We start from the raw sequence: 20096 nt of genomic DNA on the forward strand, positions 1-20096 counted from the left end.
GAATCTGGCCAGCTAGGTCTTTCTCTACCTTGATTTACATCTATGAAACCCATCAAATGGAAAAATAAAGCAAGGAGAAATTTTCAGTCTCAAATATTGTTTAAGCAGTAAAACCATGAAAGGTCTTATTTTGTACCCACTGAAATCAATGAAGCTATGCTGATTAACACCATATGAAGATCTGGTCCAGTAAATGTAACACAAAGTGGTTGTTTTCCATAAACACCACCGTAAACTATTCCTTCAGCAAAGAGTGTTAAAACAAACAAAAATACCAAGGAAATTCAAGCATAAAACCTTTCATACAGAAATTAGATGGAGTACATCTATCATGAAACCTTTTTATTTTTCACCAATTTCCATTAAACTCCATTAAAGCAAAGAAAATTTTTGTTTGGTTTTGCAACGGCTGCCGTATACATAATGAGTGTACTAGGATGAAAAGCTCCATTAGTTGTCTTAACCAAACTTGGTGAAACTCAGCTACACACCATTGTCTGTTACCATTATCTACAGTTCTGCTCTGCAGGTCTATTGTTTATGTAAATGAAAGCAGTTAACTAGTTAAATGTTTTGTCTCAGGTCATGCCCACAGGCAGGGGGATCCACCCGCTTCTCTACGGCCCCATGCGGCTGGCTACCGCCAGACTTCACTGACCATGGTCAGTTAACCAGTAAGGATACTGGTAAGCCCCATGCTTACCAGTTAACGGTTTAACATCTCTAGTGATGTAATAATAATAATTATTATTATTATAAGACACTGCAAAAGCAAGAGGGGAAAAAAATCACAGTGCCACTTCAGAGCATGGTAGGGTGCTTTGTATCAGAAAGAAAGTATAGCTCCATGTTAAGGAGCGGTGTTAAAAGAGGTTGCGAAATCCAGGCATTACACTGGAGATGGAAAAGGGAAGCATAGGAAAGGCACTACAGAGTAAGCCTGCTCTGAGCACTGGAATAAAAGAGGCCATTATCAGGGCTTTGCTGTGATACTTGCAAGGCTTGTAAAGGACTGCAGTCTTGTCACTACCAGGATGTTTCTACACAAGTACCAGTGTGTGTAACAGAAAATACTACTTCTTTTCACTTCTATTTTCCCTGTTAAAATAAAATCCTCAGACATGGATTTCTACTGTATACCTCCTTGTAGTACTTAAAGGGACATTGTCATGCCTCTAGAAATGGAGTACAAATTCTGCCAAGCTATTGGTCCTACATTAAGGAATTAAAGCAGGGGCCAACTTATCCTGTTCCACAGATCAAACTTCTTCAAAATACTGAACTTTGTAAATGCGAAACATGTGAAAACCCAAACACATTCTATCCCTTTGGGCCAGGAGTTAGTTGCAGTGCTTAAGAGGCAGGGTTTTGGCATCTTCGAGTTGCATAGAGTTGCAAGGTGCGTGCACAAAACAAACTTCTCCCCCACCCCGGCAAGGTTTGCTGCATCTATTCAGAATGCTGGAACCTCAAAGCTCTTTCTAGACTTCTGCTTCCAGGTTGCCAATGATCTGCCAGTCCTATCTAGTCTGATTGGAGCAGTAGTGCATAGATTGCCATCTACTAGCTATCCCTCCCAGAACCATGCAGAGCACCCCAGAAGTGTTTTTCACACAGAAGGGCTACTGGCCAGCAGACAGGGACAGGGCACTGAGACACACAACTCTCACTTGTCTCCTTCACTCTCTGCTCATATGTGGCCAGCATTTTCATGTTTCCTCCCTTCAGGAGCCACTGGCTGTTTTCAACCCAACTTTTTCACATTGGACCATTCCTTAAAGCAGGGCTACTCAACACGCGGCCCACAGGCCACATGCGGCCCGCAGTGCAGTTTGGGTTTACTCAGGGCTTAACATGCAGCCTGCAGGTGGGATCCTTTGAACGTGGCCTCCACTGGAAACACGCTCCACAACGGCGAGTCAATGTAATGGTCTTCTGTTGATCTGTATTTTAATAGTTAAATTCCTGGACTGTCATTGCTCAATAAAAGTGCTGTCATATGGGTGGAAACTGGGTAAATATTGCATTTTATTAATATCAGTAGAACTGACTTAAATGGGACCTAAGTGTCGTGTTGTCTTGCATTAATCTTTATGTTCATGCCCCTCAGGGTGAAAAAGCTATTTGCATATATTTGCATAAATATTAGCATGCATTTGCAACCATATTTAAGTTGTGGCCCTCGGCACGTGCTGTGAGTATCATTGTGGCCCCTGGGGCTTCCAAAGTTGAGTAGCCCTGCATTAAAGGGACACTGCCAAATTGATTTTGTTTTAAAACTTCTCTCATCCTTTGTAATTAAAACATAAAAACGTGTGTATGTATCATAGAATACTAGAACTGGAAGGGACCTTGAGAGGTCATCAAGTCCAGTCCCCTGCCCTCATGGCAGGACCAAGTATCAAACTAGATCATCCCTGACAGATCTCTATCCAGCCTGCTCTTAAATATCTCCAGTGATAGAAATTCCACAATCTTTCTGGGCAATTTATTCCAGCATTTAGCCATCCTGGCAAGTAGATAGTTTTTCTTAATGTCCAACCTAAACCTCCCTTGCTGCAATTTAAACCCACTGCTTCTTGTCCTATCATCAAAGGCCAAAAACAATTTTTCTCCCTCCTCCTTATAATACCCTTTTAGATACTTGAATACTTCTATCATGTCCCCTCTCAGTAGTCTCTTTTCTAAACTAAACAAGCCCAATTTTTTCAGTCTTCCCTCATAGCTCATGTCCTCTAGACCTTTAATCATTTGTATCTCTTCTCTGGACCTTCTCCAATTTTTTCCACATCTTTCTTGAAATGTGATACCCAGAACTCGACACAGTACTCCATCTGAGGCCTAATCAGCACAGAGTAGAGCGGAAGAATGATTTCTTGTGTCTTGCTCACAACACTCCTGCTAATGCATCCCAGAACCATGTTTACTTTTTTTGCAACAGTGTCACATTTCTGACATATTTAGCTTGTGGTCCACTATGACCCCTAGATCCATTTCGGCAGTACTCCTTCCTAGACAGTTGCTTCCCATTCTGTATGTATTAAACTGATTGTTCTTTCTACGTGGAGTACTTTGCATTTATCCTTATTAAACTTCATCCTATTTACCTCAGACTATTTATCCTGTTTGTCCCAATCATTGTAATTACGACGCTATCCTCCAAAACAGCGGTTCCCAACCACCGGGCCATGCCCCAGCTTTTTTTTAGCTCTGCCAGTTGGGGTTCCCAGTGAATTCCCTTCCCACACACTATTGAACAGAACCAGTCTAAAAACAAACCCCCTGTGAAGCTCCACTTGTTATGCCCTTCCAGCATGACTGTGAACCATTAATAACTACTCTCGGAGAATGGTTATCCAGCCAGTTATACATCCACCTTACTGTAGCCTCATCTAGGTTGTATTTCCCTAGTTTATTGATAAGAAGGTCAGGCAAGACCATATCAAATGCCTTACTAAAGTCTAGGTATACCACAGCCACCACTTCTCTCTTATCCACAAGGCTTGATATCCTATCAAAGAAAGCTATCCATGCTGGCTGTTACTTATCACCTTTTGATCGTCCAAATGATTTCCTTACTTATTTGTCCCATTATCTTCACTGGCACAGAAGTTAAGCTGACTGTTCTGTAGGTTCCTGGATTGTTCTCATTTCCGTTTTTTATAGATGTGCATTATATTTGCCCTTTTCCAGTCTTCTGGAATCTTTCCCATCTTCCATGACTTTTCAAGGATGGTAGCTAAAGGCTCAGACACCTCCTCCTCAGACATCTCAGGTCCTTGAGTATTCTAGGATGCATTTCATCAGGCCTTGCTGACTTGAAGACATCTACCTTTTCTAATTAATTTTTAAACTTATAACTCAAGGATCTGTAACTCAACAATTTTAAAAATCCTAACAAAAACTGCATATCCAGAAAATATAAACTTCTATATCCTGTTCTATTAATAGTCCATGATCCCAAATATGATTCAAGAGAGGCAGTTTGGCCTTGTGGATAGCACATGGGCCTAGACATGAAGAGGACTGTGGGGTTCTATTCCTGGTTCTGTCATTGACCTAGTGCAAGGTATTTCACCTTACTGTGCCTCTGTTTTCCCTTGCTCCATGTGTTTGTCTTGTCTATTTAGATTATGTACTCTTTGGGGCAGGTATTCTATTTCTGTGTGTATGGATATACTCTGGGGACTCACCTTACAGTGAGACACTTAAGAAGCTCTATACAAGTCCTCAGAAGAAATGTTTAAGAGGCGCATGAGGTTCTTTAAAACAGCAGATAGAGGCATAAGGCCCAAGTATTTTAATAAGTGATATTGATCTTTGGAAAACTAAAACCAAAACCGCCTGATTTAAATAAAAACCCTATCAGTAATCTAATCATCTGTAGTACAGAATGAAGGCAGAAGCCCAGCAGCAGAGTGGGGGCTATCCTGTTCGTTGCAACCAACGTAGCATTTATGTTTACCTGCCCTATGGACAGGTGGCGTATCTGTGCATTCAGTGCTGGGAGCTCCTGGCCCTCGGAGACTGTGTACAGGATTTGGAGGCCAAAGTGGTTGAACTGCAGGAACTAGGGGAGGCAGAAAGGTACTTTGAGGCTTTCCGGGACATTACAGAACTGTCTTACCTCCAGTCAGACAGCCCCCGTGCTGTTCGGGTGAGAGACTCAGGGAAGGAGAACATTCAACTGGAGCTGAGAGAAACATCCCGTAGTTGGGACCCTCCTTCCAGATGATACTGTGGTATCCTCTCACACTGAGGATACCTCTCCATGGGAGGAAGCTCCAGTTATTAGAAAAAGGCAGGTGTTAGTAATGGACATTCGATCATTAGAAACAGACAGCTGGGTTTGTGATGACTGGGAGAAATGTATGGTGACTTGCCTGCCTGTTGCAGTTGCAGATCTCACGAGACATCTAGATAGACCTATGTGTAGTGCTGGGGAGGAGCTGGTGGTCATGGTATACGTAGGTATCAATGACATAGGGAAGAGTAGGAAAGGGATTCTGAAAGCCAAATTTAGGCTGCTAGGAAAGAGATTCAATCTAGGACCTCTGGGGTAGCGTTCTCTGAAATTTAACATCCCTGTGGTGGGGAAAAAAAAACCCTAAGCAACACTGGGCATTTACTTTCAGAGCTGGGAACTACACAAAAATGAGGTTAGTTAAACAGAAATTAAAAGGTAGGGTGACAAAAGTAAAATCCCTGCAAGCTGCATGGAAACTTTTCAAAGACACCATAATAGAGGCCCAACTTAAATGTATACCCCAAATTAAAAAACACAGTAAGAAAACCAAAATAGTGCTTCCATGGCTTAACAACCAGATAAAGGAAGCAGTGAGAGATAAAAAGGCATTATTTAAAAAGTAGAAGTTAAATCCTAGTGAAGAAAATAGAAAGGAGCATAAACTCTATCAAATTAAGTATAAAAATATAAGAAAAGCCAAAAAGGAGTTTGAAGATCAGTTATCCAAAAAACGCAAAAAGTAATAGCAAAGTGTTTTTAAGTACATCAGAATCAGGAAGTCTACCACCAGGGAGGCCACTGGAGGATCAAAATACTAATGGAGAACTCAAAGGCGAGAAGGTCGTTGCAGATAAACAAAATTAATTCTTTGCTTCAGTCTTCCCAGCTGAGGATGTTAGGGAAATTCCCAAACGTGAGCTATTCTTTTTAGGTGACAAATCTGAGGAATTGTCCAAGACTGAAGTGTCATTAGAGAAGGCTTTGTATCAAATGGATAAACTTAACAGTAACAAGTCACTGGGACTAGATGGCATTCACACAATAAAATATAAATTCAATAAATAAATAAATAAATAAAATGTTTGTCTGTCTGTTAATTGTTGTGGGATAAGCGAAAAGGTCCTCTCTTGGATTGGTAACTGGTTAACACAGGAAACAAAGGGTAGGGATAAATGGTAAGTTTTCCGAATGGAGAGGAGTACCTAGTGGTGTACCCCAGTGGTCCATACTGGGACCAATCCTATTCAACCTATTTATAAATGACCTGGAGAAAGGGGTAAACAGTGAGGTGGCAAAATTTGCAGATGATACTAAACTGCTCAAGACAGTTAAGACCAAAGCAGACTGTGAAGAGCTTCAAAAAGATCTCACCAAACCAAGTGACTGGGCAACAAAATGGCAAATGAAATTTAATTCGGATAAATGTAAAGTAATGCACATTGGAAAACATAATCCCAACTATACATACAATATGATGGAAAGCCCCTCTCACACTTCAGATCCCTTAGTCCAAGACCAGAGCCTACACCCCAACCCTCTGTCCCAACCTAATGAAAATCAGTGAGGATGGCAAGAGAGGGAAGATGGAGTGAGCAGGGGCAGGGCCTCAGAGAAGGGGTGGGAGGGAGGTGGAGCAAGGGTATTTATACTTGAGGTAGATCTTGGATCGCACTTAAATTCAAAAAGTGAGCTCATGCTTACAAAGGTTGGAGACCACTGGTCTAAAGGGTGGGGGGGATATGTTAGAGGTCTAGAAAATCATGAATGGTGTAGAAAAATAGATTAAGGAAATGGTATTCATTCCTTCACTAACATAACACAAGAAGCTGACCCAATTAAATTTATAGGCAGCACATTAAAAAAAAAAACACAACACAAAAACAAACAGATGACAGGGGATGGATCATAATGATTGTCTCTTCTGTTTATTCTTTCGGAAGCACCTGACATTGGCCACTGTTGGAAGACAGGATACAGGGCTAGAAGGACTATTGGTCTGACCCAATATGGCCATTCTTATATAGAACTGAAATTTATCCACACCCTGCTGTAACTCACTAGACCCCACTCCTCTTCCATAACTGAGATAGAGCCCAGGAGTCCTGACAGGGTGTCTCTCTCTTTCTCTCTCCACAGAGTTAGTAACAAAGTAAGAATATATATTCAAATTTTAAAGCTAACCAGTGTTCCTAAAGTGACTTGCCACAAGATGTCAGAATATTTTAGTGTTACAGCTGAGTGGGTCTAATGGGCATTTAATTTTATTTATGTTTATATAGGAATTAGATACAATGTTCCTGCCAGCTAACTGCTAAGTTGTTGGGGTTTTTTTGGGGGGGAGGGAGGGCAGATGAGAGAGAGAGTGTGTTTCACAGTGCTTTAGTAGCCCCTGGATAGAGATGATGTGTGTGCGCGGTGTTGGGGGAGGGGGAAGAGATCGGATGGGGTTGATTTCCCCCATTTGGTGATTGGCCTGTACTGAGCATGCCCAGTAACACTGTTGAAACCTCTGTCCTCAGTCCACCCCGCCCCCATTCTTTCACTCTCCCCCGCCATCACGAAATACACAGGTCCTCCGCACCCCTCCCACCAAAATCTGAAATGGCACCCATGTCTCTGGAACTATTCTACACTGCATCCCTCTTGTGCAAAAGCCTAGGCAAATGAAGCACAGATTAGCATATTGCCACACTTCATTTGCACAATTAATTAGGGGCTGTTTTTGCACAAAAAGGAGCCGTCTATACAGCTCCGTCTTGTGAAAAAACACCCTCTTGCGCAAGAGCCGTTCTTCATTTTTTCAGGAAGAACGGCTCTTGCGCAAGAGGGTGTTTTAGCGCAAAACAGAGCTGTGTAGACGGCTCCTTTTTGCGCAAAAGCCTCTTGTGCAAAAATGGCCCCAAATTAATTATGCAAATGAAGCATGGCAATATGCTAATCCATGCTTCATTTGTACAGGCTTTTGCATAAGAGGGATGCAGTGTAGAGACAGCCCGGGTAATTAGAGAACCATTAAATGAGCCATAATTGAACAAGCAATTGACACAAACTGGAACATAGAAATGTTTATGATAAACAACTGTCTCTCTTAACAGCTGGATATCTCCAAGTAAAGTTCTAAGCCTTAGCCCTTCTTGTATATTGGTAAATAGGGTAATGCTGATTATATACTATTGGCACGAAATCTTTAATGCCAACAAATCTCTTGGTGAAAGAGAATTAAACTGTTTCCAGTGTCTATCCCCGTGTCCCATACAACCTCTGAACATCAAGAGGAATGTAGACGTGCTGTAAATCATGCACCCATTCCAAGAACACCAAATATAGAGCAATGGCGTGAGGTGCACTGTGCCCTATTTCCAAGCCAGGTGGAGTTACCATTCCAGCAAGCACTTCCCAGTAATGCTAGGTGTGATTCTGGCTATATCCTTGGAGTTTTATCTGATTTCATGAAATGCAAAGCTACTAATCAAACAATATCCTGGGTGGGTCTCCTTTACAATAGGTAACCAAAAAACTTAATCTTTGGATATCAATAGCCCCTTGTATGCATCTTCCTACTAAGTAAAATTAAGTCTTACATCAATTTTAAGGCTCCAATATATTTTTAAAACATAGAAATTTCCTCAGAAATGGACCAGTTATGCAAATACCATGTAGACCAAATTTTTCCCAAACAGATTATACATATACATCTGTAATACTGAAACAAAGCCATTTACACCTTTTAAAAACCAGAAATGTCTAAACATAGATGGCCAAAGGCAAACGCTGTTTGCATGCACAAATCCATTTTCCAGATATGAAGAGTTAGATGCTAGCTAATTCTGATTGATTTCATTTTGTATAAATACACAAATATAAATGAAGTATTAGGGAACAAAGTCTATTAAATGAAAATTTCTACTCAGCTTACCCACGCCCCCAAGTGCAGTGTCAATACAATTCTGGCATGATGTTAGTTTTATTGCAAACTACAACTCATGCCCATGTGTGAATTATCTTTTAAACTCCAATAACCTCATTTTCATGAAAGCACTAGCAGACACAGACAGGGTGTGGAATATCTTCCTGTGCCAGATTTCAGTCTTCCATCTCTTCTTGCTGAGGGGCAATAGCTATGAAAAAACTCAAAGTTTTTTAGTTTTAGGGGTTTTTTTCTGGCAGAAAATCTTCAGGTTTCCCCCACCCTATCCCCATCCCCTCTCCCTCTTTCTGAGTGATAGTGTTTTTAATGAAACCTTCAGGAAAAAAATCTGCTCTGTGACAGAATGGTAAAATTTTGTGAAAATCACAACTCACTCCTCTCCTCCTACACGCCCTTTGGGGGAGGGTGGGAGAGGAGGAGAAGAATGTACGGACAACCTGAATATAAGCCTTAGTGCATGCATACCTCAATGTAGAAAAACAGAAGAATCGTGTCACAGATGATAACATCTAGCTTACAACTGCATGTTGTTTAACCAGAAAATTGTTGTGCTAGCTTGCCATCTTTTGGCAAGAGTCACGGCTTGTTTACTAGGGCTGCTTATGTTCACAATAGATAAGACACATTTCCCAGAAAGGTCAGTGTGAACTGCAATAACCTCACAGCTTTTGTCCAGTAAATGACAACAACACAGTCCACAGATAAAAGGATTGTTCAGGTAGGTTACTATTTACAGCTGGATTCCCTTTGTCTCCTCTTTTGGGGGGTTATTTATCAGAGCTAACATGTGAACATGAGACTGTGTAAATGTTTTTATGCATTGTTATATTTCCCAATTGTGCTATGTTAATCAGCTTGTTAAGGTGTAAAGCTACTGCTGTTGGCCAAGTGTAATGCAAACACAACTATTCAACTCCTACAGAACTTAAACAGATATCTGATGTACCTGGGCCACAAAATGGCAGCTGAAATACAGTATTGTTAAATTCAAAATAGTGCACATTGGAAAACAATCCCAATATTCATACAAAATGATCAGGTCTAAACTAGCCATTATCACTCATGAAAGATCTCAGAATCATTATGTATAATTCTCTGAAAACATCTGCTCAATACAGAGCAGCAGTCAAAAAAGCTAACAAAGTTAGGCACCATTAAGGAAGGGATAGAAAATACCATAACGACAATATAAAAATCCATGGTATGCCTTCAGTACTGAATGAAGTTCTGGTCACCCCATTTCAAAAAAGATTATTAAAATTGGAAAAAGTACAGAGAATGGCAACAAAAATTATTATGGATATGGAATGGCTTTCATATGAAAAGAGACTAAAGATATGTAGGCTGTAGTTCTCTTTTTTTAAGGTGCAAAGGCAGATATGATAGATGTCTATAAAATCATCAAGGATGTGGAGAAAGTGAATAGGAGAATGTATTCTCTCCTTCATATAAACACAAGAAATAGGTGTCACCTGCTTAAATTAATAGCAGGTTAAAACAAACACAAGGAAGTATTTCAAACCTGGTAACTTTGCCAGGGAATGTTGTGAAGGCCCAATTTTAACTAGATTCATTAAAAAATTGTGTAAATTCAGGAAGGATGTGTCTGTAAATAGCTATTAGCCAAGATGTTCAGGGATGTACCCCATTCTCTGGGTGCCACTAAACCTCTGCCTGCCAGGAGCTGAGACTGGATGACTGTGGATGGATGAATCACTTGATAATTGTCCTGTTCTGTTCATTCCTGCTGAAGCATCTGACAGTGCTCACTGTTGGAATACAGAATACTGACTAGATGGTCTAAGTCAATATGGCCACTTATAGTTTTATGCATTGTTCCCAGAAACTTGCTTAACTCAGGCTTTGGAGAGGGTCACCCAGAATTGTGTGTCAGAGCTCGGCATATGAACGCATTATCATGTGGCCTGGAGTTTAACCCTGTCAGAGAGACAACAAGAACATTCCAGACAACTGTAATTGCCACCTGCTAGAAACCAGGGAGATGCACTGTAGAGAGTGTAGCTTTTTCAAGACATGTAGGGTTTTACATATAAATACTATCAATTTCTCCAAGAATAAGCAGGAAGATAGTAGACGTGGGGGAGAATGGGTGTTACATGCTTACATTATCTGGTTGCCCCAGATGGGCATAGATGGGCAACCATGCTCTTTGTAGAGTTGTAGTTTTTTAGCATTCCAGGAAGAAAATAAAAATAAAATATTTTGTTGCAGGTAGGCTCAACCCTGAAACATTTCTGACCTGGCATTAGGGGAATTGTGCAGTCACAGTAGACCAGGGGTGGGCAATTAAAAAAAAAAAAAGGTGGGGGGGGGGGAGAGAAGCCCTCAGGGTTAACCCTCGATGGGCCACCACCACTATGTTTACCTGCCCTCTGCAGATAACAGAGGATTGCCGCTCTGGTTGACCCCGAGTGGCGAGCGAGCAGTGGGAAACGTCGCAATCCGGGACACCACTTCCCGCTACTTATATTGGCTGCAAACAGCAATTCGCGGCTAACCAGAACTGTGATCCTCCAATATCTGCAGAGGTGCAGATAAACATGGAGGTGGGGCCCTGCCATGGACCAACACTGCAGACCAGATCCAGCCCCTGGGCCGGAATTTGCCTGCCCATGAAGTAGACCCTGGGAAACATAGTCCAGCCTGGCCCTTAGGAAAAAATAGGGGAATGCAGTTCCCACATGAAAACTCTCACAAGATACCATGCTAGGAGATACATTTAATTTTGAACTGCCTAGGAACTAAACATTGTGATTTTTCACAACAACCCCAAATAAAATGTTTTGATTCAGGAACATCAAAACATTGTGTTTTAACATTTCCAAATTGACTTTTTAAAAACATTTTTTGTTCTAGGAAAAGTGTCAATGTTTTGACTTTTCATCCTACATTAAACACAAATGTCAAAATATCAGAATTTTTCCCAGATGGAAATTCTGGTTTTAGCTCAATTCTCATTCTTTGCAAGCTGAAGCCAGGGAACAGCCCAGCAGTACAATACATCTCAGTCTAGCCTAGAGGTGCCAGAATCATATTGGAGAGCCAAATCCACAGCAACCTGCACAACAAATGATTGAAGGCACTTTGGGCCACTGCTTTCATTTGGGAATCTAAAGCATTAATCTTAACCATTAACCTCCTCCCCCATATCATTTATGGAACTTCCATTTAAGATTGCTTTCCTATTGGCAGACTCAAATACAGAGAAACATCATCGTTTAGGTTGAATATAAGAAGAGACAGAGAGAGGGCAACAGAATAAGTGCACTCAAGGCATTGAGGGCAACACACCTCCAAATAGCTATCACATGTTAAATAGTTTGCATGAGAAGATGAAACTCTGCAGATCACCATGAAAGAGCATTTACGTCAACAGTTCAGGTAGAAACCACAATTTTCCTGAAGCTACAAATGCTCACTGAATTACCGGCATTTTTGAAAATTTCCCTCTTGTATTGGAGGCACTGTTCAGTGACAGCCTGCTGCAGCTCTGGAACCCCAATATTTATATCGGCAACATTCACAATAGATTAGAGCATTGCAGCAGCCACCCCACCTACACACTAAGCTCTCTGCAACACAGACTATGTCCACCTCTGTTTTAAGGATCTAAATAATCCAACTAATTTGTATTGACTACATGACTAGACAATAAGGACTGCTAATGCAGAGCCACAGTCGGGGCAGCTCCAGGAGCCGGCACTAAGCAGTCCCAGCTTGTGCCAGCTCCAGGAGCCATCCACGCTACAGCACTGCATATTAAACATCGTAAGAGCCACCGGGCTTCCTTTAACTTCCTGATGTGTAGACAGCGCCAAAAGCCGAGCTAAGCTATTTTGACGTCAGCTACACAATTGACGTAGCTGAAGTTGCGTGGCTTAATTTGACATTAGACCCGCTGTGTAGATGTGTCCTGAGTAATTGCTGGCAGGAAGGAATGTAAAGCACAGCTGGGTTCTGCACATGAATCAATGACTCCTAACAGGCATGCCTACCAAAGCAGTTGTAATAGATAACACAAAACTGTAATGAACACCAGAACTTTATCCTTTCCCTGCAGAGGATTATCAATCAAGGAGCTCCGTGCCGTCTTTGTATCCTATGTCCATGACTGAACCCCAACTGACAAGGATCAATGAAACAAAGAATTCAAGCTAACTGAACCTTCTAGAGAAACAAATCCTTCTGGGAGGAAAAAAAAATCAAAAGTGTTTCAACTGCCACAACAGGTTTCTCTTAACTCTTTGCTTAAAAACGGCAGTTCTGTCAATCTTGTATGTCAAGTGCTATAAAAGATACAGAACATTCTCTGCTTTCCAGGTAAAAACATAATGCTGTCTGGTCTAGTGTAACAAACGATGTGTGTTTTAGAGAAGGAAAACATATACAGGCAGTCCCCGGGTTACATGGATCCGACTTACATCGGATCCCTACTTACAAACGGGGTGAGGCAACCCCGCACTAGCTGCTTCCCCCCAGCAGACCAGGGAGATGCGAAGCTAGCGCCTCCCCCAGCAGACCAGGGAAACGCAGAGCGGCTTTTCTAAGCAGACACCTCAGCTTGAGAATAAAGGACTGAGGGAAGTGAGGTGTGGGAGAATAAAACTGAGCTCTGGAGAAATGTTTGGCTAGAGTTTCCCCTACAATATGTACCAGTTCCGACTTACATACAGATTCAACTTAAGAACAAACCTACAGTCCCTATCTTGTACGTTACCTGGGGACTGCCTGTAGTATAGAAATTGTGCACTGGGACTCTCCCGGGGAAAGACAAGTACTGCCTCCTTGTGGCTGGTTTATGAATACCAGCCTATGATTTTGGAGCAGCCAGCCTCAAGTCAGAATGTGGCAGGCCCTGCATCTAGGTACAAACGGGGAAGGGGAAGATGGAAGGGACCCCACCCAATCAGTCCTGTGATGGGGCTCAACCACAAGGAATCAGTGCTACTGTTTCCTGTGAGTTAGTGGTTGTGCTAGTCTCTTCATCCATCAGTGGTCCCCAAACTTCACACATCGTGTCCTCCCTTACTCTTGCCCACACCCTCCCTCCCCAGGAGCTGCAGTCAGGAACTGGAGCCAGGAATGGGGCTGCAGCTCCAGGTGGGGGCAGCACCATGTTTAAGGGAGTCAAAGGTGGGGCCAAAATCATTGCCAGGAGCTAGATGTTGAGGTTGGGGGTGGTGCTGCACCTGAGCCAGGAACAGATTCCCAGCCAGGGCCAACTTTAGGCCGATTCGCCCAATCCCCCCCGAATTGGGCCCCACATGTAAAACCGGAAGTGTGAAGAGGAAGAGTGTGGCAGCTTGTGCGCGCCGCGGGAGTCGCCCCTGGGTTCGTTTGGAAGGCAGGACTCTGCCCTGTAGCTGTGGGGTTGAAAGGGGCTTTGACTTGTTTCTTTGTGCGCTGTGGTTTTTTGTTTGTTTGTTTTTGCTCAACCAGAATTAATTTGTGTGTTTTGGGGGGGGGGGGGGGGGGTAACAAAAAAAATCCTGGCTGCTGGGGCCCTGTCGAAACGGTTCGAATTGGGCCCTGCACTTCCTAAAGCCAGCCCTGCTCCCAGCTGGACCAAAGTCAGGGCCAGCACTGGGGCTGGAGGGTGGGCCAAAGCAGAGCTGGGGACACAGCAGGGTTTGGCAGTACTCCCTTCCTGATGGCCCAGGCCCCACTTTGCTCCCCACAAAATATGTTCTTCCATGCCCCTCTAGGGTGGCACACTCCCACTGTTCGAGACCAGGCCTATAGGTCATAGCTATATGGGAGTTACGTGCTGCACCCTTTCAAAAAAGGTCGGCTAAGGTGTTCAAACCCCATCAGGCGAAGAGTACTTTCAAATCTCATCTGGGGCTCCTGTTGCCCTGTGATCCCTGCAAGCAAAGACTCCTAATGCAAGACTGTGTATTTGAACTAAAATTCTTTCCTGCATTCAGAGTGTGCCATCCTTACGCAACAAAAATAATAAAAGGTTCAGAAAACCTGACCTATGAGGGAATGTTACAAAAAGGAGTCATGTTTAAGCTTCAGAAAAAATGATTCAGGGTGGATCAGGCAACAGTTTTCAAATCTGTAAAGGGCTTCTACAGAGAGGACTGTGATCAACTCTTCTCCAAGTCCACTGAAGACAGGAGAAGACAAAATCTGCTTAATCTGCAGCAAGGGAAAGGTAAGTTAGAAATTAGGAACAGCTTTCTGATTATTAGGGTAGTTAAGTTAAGGAAGAGGCTTCCACGGGAGGTTGTGGAATCCCCATTATTGGAGGTTTTAAAGAACAGGTCAGACAAAAGATCTGTCTGGAATGGTCTAGATATACTTGATCCTGCCTTTATGCATGGGGCTGAACTAGATGATTTCTGTGAGTCCCTTGCAGCCCTACATTTATATTATGATCAGTAGGACATATAGGCAAAAATGAAGGCTAAATATAAAGTGGGCGGAGTAAAAATATTATGGGTTTGTAAATTGAATATTTTAAAACACAGAGAACACACCCCCTAATATTTTGACTTTGATTTCCTTCCTTTGAATTATATAGTAGCATGGTTCTTCCCAGTCACTTCTCAAAGCAGGCCAATTTCTAAAATGCATAATACAGTCCTTAAAAAAATCTGTCTGCCAACATTTCTTCCAAGCTTCTGGGAAACACCACACAAGAGGTGCTGCTCCTCCAGCCTTTGAAAGGCTACAGCTTGGTTTGCCTTCTTCATCTGGTCAGTGTGAACATCCAAAATGAGATTATGGCCCTCATGTATAATGAGAGGCAGTTCTTGCCCCATCCTGAAGAGTTTACACAGATGAAGCAGATCAACAGAGGGAGCAGAAATGAAAGTAGAGAGAAAAAAAAAACACATAGAAAATGAGGGACCACTGGGAGATTATTCAAATGGAAGTAGCAAGGCCCTGAAACTTATGCCTTTAATACAAACAATAAACAATATGGAGCTAAACAAAACAGGAAGAACAAGATAGTTACAAGTGCATGCATTTTTTTAAACAGAAGTTCCACTCGAGGTATATGCCCAATATTTTTTAGAAATGACTAGTTGTTTTTAGGTGCTTGTCAGATGTCCATTTCCATCTCAGAAGGCAGGTCCTCAGTAAATTCTGAAAATCAAGAGCCTTCAAGGCATCTCAAAGTTTGGCATACAAAAGTTATGGTACCCAAAATTACCTAATTCTTTGGAAAAATCTTGGCCATGTGCATACATATTTCAAAACAAACAAGTAATTCCAAAAGCTTCAGAATGTAGCCGAGTTAGTCTGTACAGAAAAAACAACAAATGGTCTGGTAGCACTAACAAAACATGTAGATGGTATCATGAGCTTTTGTGGACACAGCCTACTTCTTTAGAAAACTCCAATCATCTGAAGAAGAGGGCTGTGCCCACGAAAGCTCATGATACCATTTACATGTTTTGTTAGTCTATAAAGTGCTACCAGACCATTTGTAGTAATTTCAAGAGCCTTGGGGGTTGGTTAAAACAGAAGACTTATAGCTTACAAATTATGAATCAAAGATTTATATATATTTTACAGAATTTATATGGCACCATAAATTTGCATGTACTTTATGAATACCTTATAACATTAGCATATTCTCACAACAACTTTAGGATAAGATGCTAGTTACTCGTGAAGATTTTGTATTGTACAACAGGATGTTTATTAGTGGTATTTACCCCTTATTGCAATGTACCCATGTACCCAATAATTAGTGATGTGAAGTAACATGCACGAGTACCAATATCCTGGATGTTCTATATTATTTCTTCATTTTCACTTACTTAAGCTACGTCTAAACTACACCCTTGTCGGCAGAGGGATATAAATTAGACGTATCGAAGGTACAAATGAAGCTGGGATTTAAATATCCTGCACTTCATTTGCATAATAGCGGCTGCCGCTTTTTTCCCCGAAACGGGGCTTTTCGAAAAAAACAGCAATTTAGACTGGGTACAGGATCTTTTGAAATGGGGCATTTCTGTCGAAAATGCCTCGTCTAAACTGCCAGGATGATGGGGGGGTTCTAAAAGCTCGGTTTCGAAAAAAATGGCAGTCGCCATTATGCAAATGAAGTGCGGGATATTTAAATCCCAGCTTTATTTGCACTTTCGATACGTCTAATTTACATCCCTCTGCCAACAGAGGGGTGTAGTTTAGACATACCCTTAATGAGAGAAGCAGCCCTTTTGGCTCTTGGAAAGCCAGAATACAGTATGTAAACAACTGTGCTTCTCAGTGGTGTAGCCGGAGGGAGGAGGGGTTCCCCCAAGTGCTATGCTGGGGGGGGGGGGGCGCCACTTTAGTCCTCCTGTGCTCCCCCTGCAATCCCTCGGCTCGCCTGCTTCTCCTCCGCCTGTCGCCGGCTGGAGCTTCCTCCCCACCTCTCTGCCCCCAACTCCAACCTCCTCCATCTCTGCCGGGGGGTTAGTGCGCGTGAGGGCCCGGCCCCAAACTGGAGGGGGAAGATGCGGTATAAACTCCCCCTCTCCTCCTCTCAGGGTCGGGCTTGGCCGTGCACCAGATTCAGGGCCCCGCCACGCAGCAGCGGGGCATAAATTTTACCTTTGCCCTTGGGCACATAGCACCCTCGCTATGCCTCTGATGCTTCTACATTTTGATATGACCTTTAAAAAATAAGCTGACTTTAAATCTTGGGTGGGGAAAAAGGGGAAAATAAAAACAAACAGCTAACACCTGAATAAATACAAAAACTTCTTGAAATTAAAGGGTGTAGCCAACTCTTCTTAGCTCACTGATTCAGGCAGCGTACCCTAGAGACTTTCCTCAGAACTCTCTCTCCCCACAGCTGCAGGTGTAGCTAATTTTATTAGCTACATTTCCCAAGCATCCCACGTGCTGACCTATTCTACAGAATTCTTTCCAAGAGCACTTGGATCCACTAGAACACACTCAGCAGTACTCTTGTATCCACAATAAGCCAGCAATGACTGATTCACTGTCATTAAGTTTCAGCCCTATTAGAACAGCTTGAAAGTGTTTGACAAAATTAACGTAAACTTAAGACAGACATGTACTCAATAAGACTGCACAAGCTTTGCAAAGGCTGTAGGGGATTTTTAAATTAATATGATAGGAACACAGTAATAATTTTGCAGCTCTTCTGTCAACAAAGTATAGAAAGAGGCAAACATTCACAGAAACAGAATTCATTTTCTTATATTAACCCCTTCTTGCATGTTTTTCTTTCCCCTAGATAAAACTGTCTAGGGAAGCCCAGAAACCATAGATAGTGTAGAAGAGGAAAGCTGGGAGCATTCATAGCAATAATATACTCCGAAAGCTGATATGCCAGTCTTCAGAAGACTTTACAGTGGACAGAAGAATTGACCCTGAAAATTAATTTTATTCATTGCAGGTTTAAATCATCAAATGCATTGTTTCCACATCTAGTGAAAGAAAAAAATTACTCAGTTTCTACTCCTTTTGCACTCTGCAAACAACAAATTCCATGCTGTACTTCCCCATGAGGTAGAACTAGCCACATTTCTTAAAACTAGAGCAGCTTTTGCAGCATTACATGCAAGGCTGCCGCAATTCCCCCAGATTCCCAAAGTTCCTGATCTAGAAAACAATGCTGCCCAGAGATCCATTGGCTAGAAACCTTGAATCTCATACTCCATACTACTACTGTCAATGGCTTTAATGGATTTTCTCCTGTGAAGACTGTTTTGGAAAGAAACAAATGTTTTTTGTGGCAGTGTATAAGAAAAAGTGTTAGATGTAAACATGCTCTCTCTCTTAGCAAAAACTATGGAGGAATATGAACAAATGTGTTAAACCAACTATAATGTACTTTTACTGTGTACTACAATGCAAGCTTTATTTTCCATTTCTCAGAATACATACCAAACACTTCATTATCTTCCGAAGGTTGCTTGGTTAGCCTGGCTGCTTTGGGGCTTTCTTTATTTTCAGCTTCCTCCACGTCTGTCTCCTGTAACACAAACACTTCCTTAGATATACCGTACCTACCATTTCAGGTAGCAGCTTCAAGAAATACCATTGACAGTATTCATCAGCAAAAATCAACCAAAACAGAAAATCCAAACCTTCAAGCAGATTTTTCGCTTATCTTCTTTTTTGAAATGAAAACACTTTTAAATGAATTATGAAACATTGATTCAGCAGGGCTTTTACAATTTCATACACAGCCATGCATATACACAGGAGTAGATACAGAAAAAAATAGAATTCTATTATTTTCATGAGTTTGGGGCAATCTAACAGTTCACCAGAAGCTCCCCTTCTGTCATTCTTTGATTGTGTGGTGGTAAACCCACAGTTATATGTTTGCTCTGCGTTTTCACAAGGAATTATTTTATAAGTAACCTTTTCCCTCCACTTCTTTCACTGGAAACCATTTTAGTTATATCTATTGTTGGCAAGATGCTTATATTACTTGTCTTTACTCCCTCATCCCTATTTTTGTAATTCAGTATTCTGTTCTGTACTAAACTAAGACTACAAAAAGCAAATATGATTCTAGGTTGTATCAACAGGTGTGTTGTAAGCAAAACTCGTGAAGTCATTCTGCCACTCTACTCTGCACTAGTTAGGCCTCAGCTGGAGTACTGTGTCCAGTTCTGGGCGCCACATTTCAAGAAAGATGTGGAGAAACTGGAAAGGGTACAGAGAAGAGCGACAAGAATGATTAAAGGTCTAGAGAACATGACCTATGAAGCCAGGCTTCATGAACTGGGCTTGTTTAGTTTGGAAAAAAGAAGATTAAGGGGGGACATGATAGCGGTTTTCAAATATCTAAAAGGGTGTCACAAGGAGGAAGGCGAAAATTTGTTCCTCTTGGTTTCTGAGGACAGGACAATGAGTAATGGGCTTAAAGTGCAGCAGGGGAGGTTTAGATTGGACATTAGGAAAAAATTCCTAACTGTCAGGGTGGTCAAATATTGGAATAAATTGCCAAGGGAGGTGGTGGAATCTCCCTCTCTGGAGATATTTAAGAACAGGTTAGATAGACATCTGTCAGGGATGGTATAGACGGAGCTTGGTCCTGCCTTGAGGGCGGGGGGCTGGACTCGATGACCTCTCAAGGTCCCTTCCAGTCCTATTATTCTATGATTCTATGATTCTACATGCTCTCTGAAGTAGATGCTATCTCTTCCTTCAGGCCTGGACAGGGCTGTGACAGACTGCTGGCTAAGCCAGAGCTCTGCCACTGTGGCCTGGCTAAAGAGGCTGAGGGGAAACAGCTGAGCAAGCCCAGGCCTGAAGGGCTATTAGAAGCAGCTGTGGGCCTCACTGGGCAAGAGCTAGATAACGCAGAGGAAGGAAGCCTGGATGGGGGCGGGGGGGAGGAGCAAGGCGCCAGGGTGCGGCTGAGTGTGCCCCCAAGCAGATGGAGGAGCTGACTGAATGGACTGTAAG

The 20096-nt window shown here is 42.2% G+C and overlaps 1 protein-coding gene across 5 annotated transcripts in view; it reads right to left on the minus strand.

Annotated features, from left to right (window-relative positions):
• MBP (myelin basic protein) overlaps positions 1 to 20096 on the minus strand; it is a 169056-nt gene that overhangs the window by 64802 nt on the left and 84158 nt on the right. For all 5 annotated transcript variants that reach the window (XM_075921091.2, XM_075921095.2, XM_075921093.2 and 2 more), the window contains exon 3: positions 18561 to 18648. In XM_075921091.2, coding sequence (XP_075777206.1) covers positions 18561 to 18648 — 88 coding nt within the window. The remainder of the gene's footprint in view (positions 1 to 18560; positions 18649 to 20096) is intronic.

This window comes from Pelodiscus sinensis, chromosome 2 (assembly GCF_052426305.1).
Source record: "Pelodiscus sinensis isolate ZL-2025 chromosome 2, ASM5242630v1, whole genome shotgun sequence".
In the NCBI taxonomy this organism is placed as follows: Eukaryota; Metazoa; Chordata; order Testudines; family Trionychidae; genus Pelodiscus; species Pelodiscus sinensis.